Source organism: Taudactylus pleione, unplaced genomic scaffold, assembly GCF_031769625.1.
Source record: "Taudactylus pleione unplaced genomic scaffold, aTauple2 ptg000055l, whole genome shotgun sequence".
Classification (NCBI taxonomy): Eukaryota; Metazoa; Chordata; class Amphibia; order Anura; family Myobatrachidae; genus Taudactylus; species Taudactylus pleione.
In genome coordinates, this window is record NW_028284457.1 from 13,604,672 (window position 1) to 13,611,068 (window position 6,397).

Genomic DNA, 6,397 nt, shown 5'->3' on the forward strand with positions numbered 1-6,397 from the left:
TGACTCTGAATAGCCCCTATGAAACATACGCTATGCTCCTTTTTGGCTTTTTACTAGTACACCTAAATCACCCACCCTGTGCACATCAACATGCATGCCTACTTTCAGGAGACTAGGGGCTTATTTACTAAATGACAATTTTCCAAAGCCGCCTGATAATCAGCATTTTAACCTGCAGAATTTAAAACAGCAATATTATAAAGTGCAAAACCAGCTGCGTATTACACATAATAGTATTGCCGTTTTTAAATTCTGTGGGCAAAAATGCCAATAATTGGTGGCTTTAAAAAATTGTTGTTTACTATATAAACCACTAGGGGGTGTGGAGAGGAACTGTGGCCAGTTCATCTTCTACCACTTTAGAACTGCATTCACTAAATAATATTTAACAGTTCTCCTAAAATACTTTCCATTTATGGGCTACTACATTAATCAGAAAGATGGGATACCGGGACTGTCTTTGTTAGGTGTGCACTTTTTTTTTTTTTTTTTTTTTTTAACGCTGATTTAAATTGGGCTAAATGGGTCCCAGGGAAAGTATAGGACAAGGTGCGAAAGGTAAATCTTTTGCGAATGGAAAGGGCCATGTAATCTCACTCTGCAAATTAAAATCTCATTTGTGCACTGTTTTCTAAAGGGACATTCTCTTTCCACTCAGATTGTAGAAATCTTCTAGCACTTGCTCACAATAATAGTGAGAATTCTATAACATAGGGCCTGACTCAGAGGTAGACACAAATCCCATTGCCGTTGCAATCCCGTACGCAGCCGTTGTGTGAAAATATGCTAATGTAAAATCCGCTAGGGATTTGTTTTAAGACGTCCGCTTGAGGCGTCTCTAGTCCGCTGCTTGCGTATAAAGACACCCCATCAGTCACACCTATGGTTGCTCAGAATGTCTGACTGAAGTATGACGCTGGGACCAGTGAAGCTGCGTACAAGGATGCAATCAGGACACGCCTGCATTTGCATCACCACTCGCCCCCACAAACTGTCCTGGTCAGTCACTCCGGGTCCAAATCCTAACACTGACTGCCATATCTAAGCCATCGTGGTGCGCGTGCCATGTGACTAGACTCGTACACATTGGCCAAGTGAGCAACGGCAGCATTGCGTCACCTCTGAATCGGGCCCATACTCCCTGTAAATTATAAAGCTTTAAATCTATGTATTTGCAAACATTTAATAAACTCCATATTTAAAATGTGAGGTGTAGTACTACTGTAACACTGCATTTGTCATTTCCAGGCTATCCAGTATGGTGCAGAGGATAACAGCACTGCTATCGTTGTTCCCTTTGGAGCCTGGGGAAAGCACAAGAGTTCTGAAGTCAGTTTTTCTTTCAGCCGCAGCTTTGTGTCAAGCGGGCGATGGGCATGATCAATTCCTGCTCCACATTTGTTAATATGAAGCACAAATCCATCCAACTTCATGCACAGTCCTTTTTATCTTCATCAAATCAACTAACAGTTCTGATTTTCTGGTTACTGCTATCTGTACTCTAGTTTGTGTTGGAAGAAAGGACCTATAGACAATGGATTCTTTGGTTACAGCTGTACATGTTGGCTTGAATATACTATTGTACATAATGTTGCTATTTTGGTGGATTGATACACCAGTCATCTTGTAGTTTAGCCTTGCTCTTCAATGTTTCCTCACAAACATGCGGTATGGCTTATATACAGGAACAACTTAGCTGGGCACTTTATTGCTCATTTTGCACTACAGTAGTGAACATATTTTGCTGGCAATTTCTGTTACCCTAAATGTGTAGTTTGTATTTATAAGTGGGAGTCGTATTGCATACATTTTAAACTTGTTTCATTGTGTACTTTTTATGAAGGTTTTCTAAACAAAAATGTGAATAGGAGCAGGGTAGACATGTGTTCTGGCCCATTACCCCCCTCCCCCCAATTCTCTATTGCTATTTTGTCATTTGTACTGCATGTTAAGCAGCTCCAGTTGTGTATAAATATGCCTATGGCTTGTAAGATATAAACAGTATCTGTAGAGGTGTCACTAGACCAAATAAGGTATTTATACCTTGGGGTATTTACAGACAAGTTGATTTGTGAAGATTATTCAGTGTCTTTGTTCTCAATAAAAACAAATAGAGCTGGTAAATCTGTATATGCCAACATATATGGTATGTGCTTGTATGCCAGCTACATACAGGGTTACGTGGATACAGGGCAAGCTTCTAATGACTCTACATGTTTGAGGAGCTTTGTAAATGTTAAAGGGTGGATAAATTTTTATCCCCGTGATAGAAGTCAGTGGTGAGGGAATTGAAAGGTTAAGTATGAGAAAAGTGTCTCTAATTCTTACCAAGTCAAATTGGAATACTGGGAACACTTTAGATCCTTTGCAGGTAGACATTTAATCTGGGCACACATCCTGCATGGCAATATTCTGCGTTCAAATCCAGTTCTAGCTGTGCACCACTAATGTATTTGTTGTGTTGCTGACCTGGTAACCCCTAAGCTGTACAGTATTCAGATATCAAATGTACTAATAATATTGATTACCATTCAAAAATAACTGATCTGTATACTAATAACTTCATTGCTGTTTTTCTATTATGGCATGTAATGTGCAGAACTAGGTTATGTATATAATGGTTTTGTAATTAATAAATAAAGGACTAAGGGATTTGTTTTAAGAGTTATTATTAAATGTGTGGTGTACAGACTGCAAAAAATTATTTCTTATTTATGAAGGTATAATAAACTAGCAATCCAGTCTAGCACTTGTTTTACAGCAATAAAATGTAATCGTGCCTGTACAATAAGTAATCCCCCCCATCCTTAAAAATATTCTTTGCAGTATCAGGTTCCCTCCACACCTCGGCAGTAACACGCCCCTGCGTGTGGTGAGGGAGCTCCCATGCAGGATAAGATTTTTAACATGTTTCACTTATGAGACTAAGCTCTGCAATACAGTGACTGCAACTCATTCTGTCACTGCCAGGCTGTCTGATCTTATTGAATTAATGGGTTAAGTGAGACCCAATACAATGACAGACATGAAAGCTACTAGGGTACCCAGGGCCCAGGAAGAGTGTTTGTACTATAGTTATTCTAGCAAAATTCTCCCTGTGCCTGGCTGGTGGGCCACAAATATTGGTCTTGCACTCCTTTACATGACCCAGGAATTTGGTATAGGTGACCTAGAGTAGTGAATTATAGGTTCAAACATACACATCTAACATAGGACCTCAGTGTGGATTTGGTAGTAAATACAGCCAACGATAAGATGCAGGGGTGGCAGTCAATGGATAGTCGATGAAAAGGTTGACCGTGTCTAGGTAGACAGGCAATAGGTTGACAGGGATGAAGATCGACCGGTACAAAGGGTCGACATGGTTTTTTTACTCTTTTAGGTTTAAACCCTTACCACAACTGTTAGGGTTAGGCACTAGGAGGGACAGTTATGTCGTGTACACACGGTACGATATCTATTACCGATATCGTTCAGCGCTATATCGTTCATTTTTATGCCTGCATGAACGATAACTATATCTATGATCGTCTCCGTACATCAGGGTTCGCAAAATATGCGCTATAGCGCGTTTTTACGAGCTACAGGAACTTTGGGACCTGTTTTTTTAAACTGAGCGGGTCCTACAGGACCCGCTCAGTTTGTCCTGTGTAGTGCTGCAGCATCCTATCACTGCCGGTTGCTTCTTAACCACTTGCCGGCGGCACATTCTCCTGACTACAACTCCAGAATCCCTGTTGCTTGCAGCTCCCCCTCAGTGTCCGCGTTCTGCAGCGTGCCGAGCCGCCCGCTCGCTCCTCTCAGAGTCTGTTAGACAGACTTTGTCACTCTTCCTCCTATGCCTCCCCTGTGCTCCCGGCTCACTCAGCCACACTCTGGTCCCTCTCCCACACACTGTGCTGCCGCAGCAGCCACTCTGCTTTCACTGCACCTCAGTGGGGATCGCGGACCCAAGGAAGGGGGAGTGGTGTCTGTGGGGATGTCGGACCCAGGCGGAGAAATTGATGGCTGTAGGTGGGAGAGGTATCAACCGCGGTGCAGAACACTTCAGACCTGTTGGTGCTGCACAAACAGGTGAACAAGGTGCTGGTGGAGAGAAGCGACCTGAAAGGTGAGGATCTCTGTCCCTGGTGTTACTCACTGGCCGGCTGTGTGGCCCTTCCCATAGTATTATTACTGGCAGCCTGTGCGCCCCCCACTAATCCTGACACTGCATGCCTTCACTCTCCCCAACTGTGTGCAGCCCCCACCTTACCCCAAGCACCGCCTATCTCTAACCACCTCCTTATCCCCAAGAACCGCCTGTCCCTAACCTCCTCCTTACCCCCAATACTGCCCCAGCTATCTACCCTTATACCCTCCATACACCCAGCAGTCCCTAACCTCCTCCTTGCCACACCAGTACTGCCCCAGCTATCTACACTTGCCCCCTTCCTACACCCAGCACTGCCTGTCCCTAACCTCCACCTTAAACCCCCAGCACTACCTCAGCTGCTATCTATCCTTACCCCCTCCCTACCCTTAGCACTGCCTGACCCTAACTTCTTCCTTACCCCAGCTGCAATCTACCCATGCCCCCTTACTACCCCCACCACTACCTTCCCCTAGCACTGTCACAATTACGGTCTGCACTTATCCCTCCCTGCCCCCAGCTCTGCCCGCCCTAACTCCCTATCTAGCCCCAGCTTTACCACAACTTCTCCATGCCTTTACCCCAGCTCTACCCCTACTGCTTATTGCCCTAAACCTCTATCACAACTGCTAACTTTCCCCAGCTCTGTCCAAACTGCTGCCTGCCCTCACCCCCCATAAAATGTAATTGGGCCCAAAAACAGTGGAGTAGGACCCCAATTTTTGAAAGTGTGGGGTCCCTGGGACCCACATTTTTTTTCGCTCACCACGATCACTGGTACATGCAGGCCTACGTGCACGATATTGTCAACTTTACCTGTTCAGAGATGTGGCAGGATGACTTCACTGAAAGATATATCTTTCAAGCCATTGGTGGCACAGATCGTACTGTGTGTATGCAGCTTCTGAGCTAGGCACTTACCGGAGGGTCAGGGTTAGGCGCTAAGAGGGATGGTTAGTGTTATACACCAGGAGGGAGGGTTAGGCACAGGGTAAAGATTTGGGTTAGGAAACTCAACCATTCCAATGTCAACATTTTGAAACTATCGATCTTCATCCATGTTGATCTTGTGTCGACCTTTTGTATGCCGACCTATTGCCTGTCTACCAGTTGATGTCGATCTTTTGACTGTCGATCTACTGTCCACACCCAAGATGCAGTTTCCACCTTGGCAAAACCATGCTGCAACGTATAGGGGTAAATTTAAAATATGCATGGGCAGTCTGTAGGGAGATTTCATCCCAGCTCAACTATATATTGCAGTTTAAAGGGAAGGCCACTCAAAATAGTGGCTGCTTTTGCATGAAGCACACAAATTGATTTGCACAGCAAAAGAAACATTCCATTGGTACCTCTTCAATACAAACTTGTTTGTCCAATTCTAAATAAGGCCTATAATATGTTATGCAGAATTATGGTGACTATTTCACATTTATTGGACATATGTGCGTAGGTGTGTGGTTTTCTTCCCATGCAGTTAATCATGGTATTAATTTAGCTTACTCTGTAAAAGTCTGATTTGTATTACCATCTTGGAATTCAGTTTTTTGTTTTAAAAAAAAATAATAGTTACATAATAAATGCCATTTTATAAATTATTTGTCATACAAAATATCCCCTAGTGCCTGAGTGGATATGAGGATTATGTTCATTGAAATGAAGAGAAGAAAGCTGCTTTAATATTGGAATAAATTGGTTTCAGAAATGTGTATACGAGGAGTTCCCAAACTCTGTCCCTAACAGTTCAGGTTTTAAGAATATGACTGAGGCACTAATTAAGTGTCCTGTACTTAAGTATGGATATCCTGAAAACCTGGACTGTTAGGGTACCTTGAGGACAGAGTTTGGGAACCATTGGTGTATGCGTTGATATCCTGTCCTTTGTAATTATGTCCCCAAATATCAAAGTATGATTGTAATGTTAGGAACAGTCACTCTTAGGTTGGGTACACATCAGAACGACGTGCATCCCAGCCATCCCGACGCACGATGGAAGGCTATATAAGGCGGCCGAATACACTGCACGATTTGGTGTATGACTGCACTATATAATTAAAATTAAAGTATAGCAAATATTCAAATAAAATTACATTTTAAAAAATCTGTTCAAATGGAAAATGTTCTAATTGCAAAAGTCAATATTAATATGTCAATGAAGTAATGCAAATAAATGTTATCACTGATAATGATTTAAGTACAGATGAAGGGGTCAATACACATTCAGCCAATCAGTTATTTAATTTGTCTACCTTGTTTGTTCCTATT

At 42.8% G+C, this 6,397-nt stretch overlaps 1 protein-coding gene across 2 annotated transcripts in view; it reads left to right on the forward strand.

Moving 5' to 3' along the window:
• The window catches only part of PPM1K (protein phosphatase, Mg2+/Mn2+ dependent 1K), a 37,309-nt gene extending 34,647 nt beyond the window's left edge, over positions 1 to 2,662 (forward strand). For both annotated transcript variants that reach the window (XM_088464444.1, XM_088464443.1), the window contains exon 7: positions 1,249 to 2,662. In XM_088464444.1, coding sequence (XP_088320570.1) covers positions 1,249 to 1,380 — 132 coding nt within the window. In that variant the 3' untranslated portion in view covers positions 1,381 to 2,662. The remainder of the gene's footprint in view (positions 1 to 1,248) is intronic.
• The last annotated feature ends 3,735 nt before the right edge of the window (positions 2,663 to 6,397 follow it).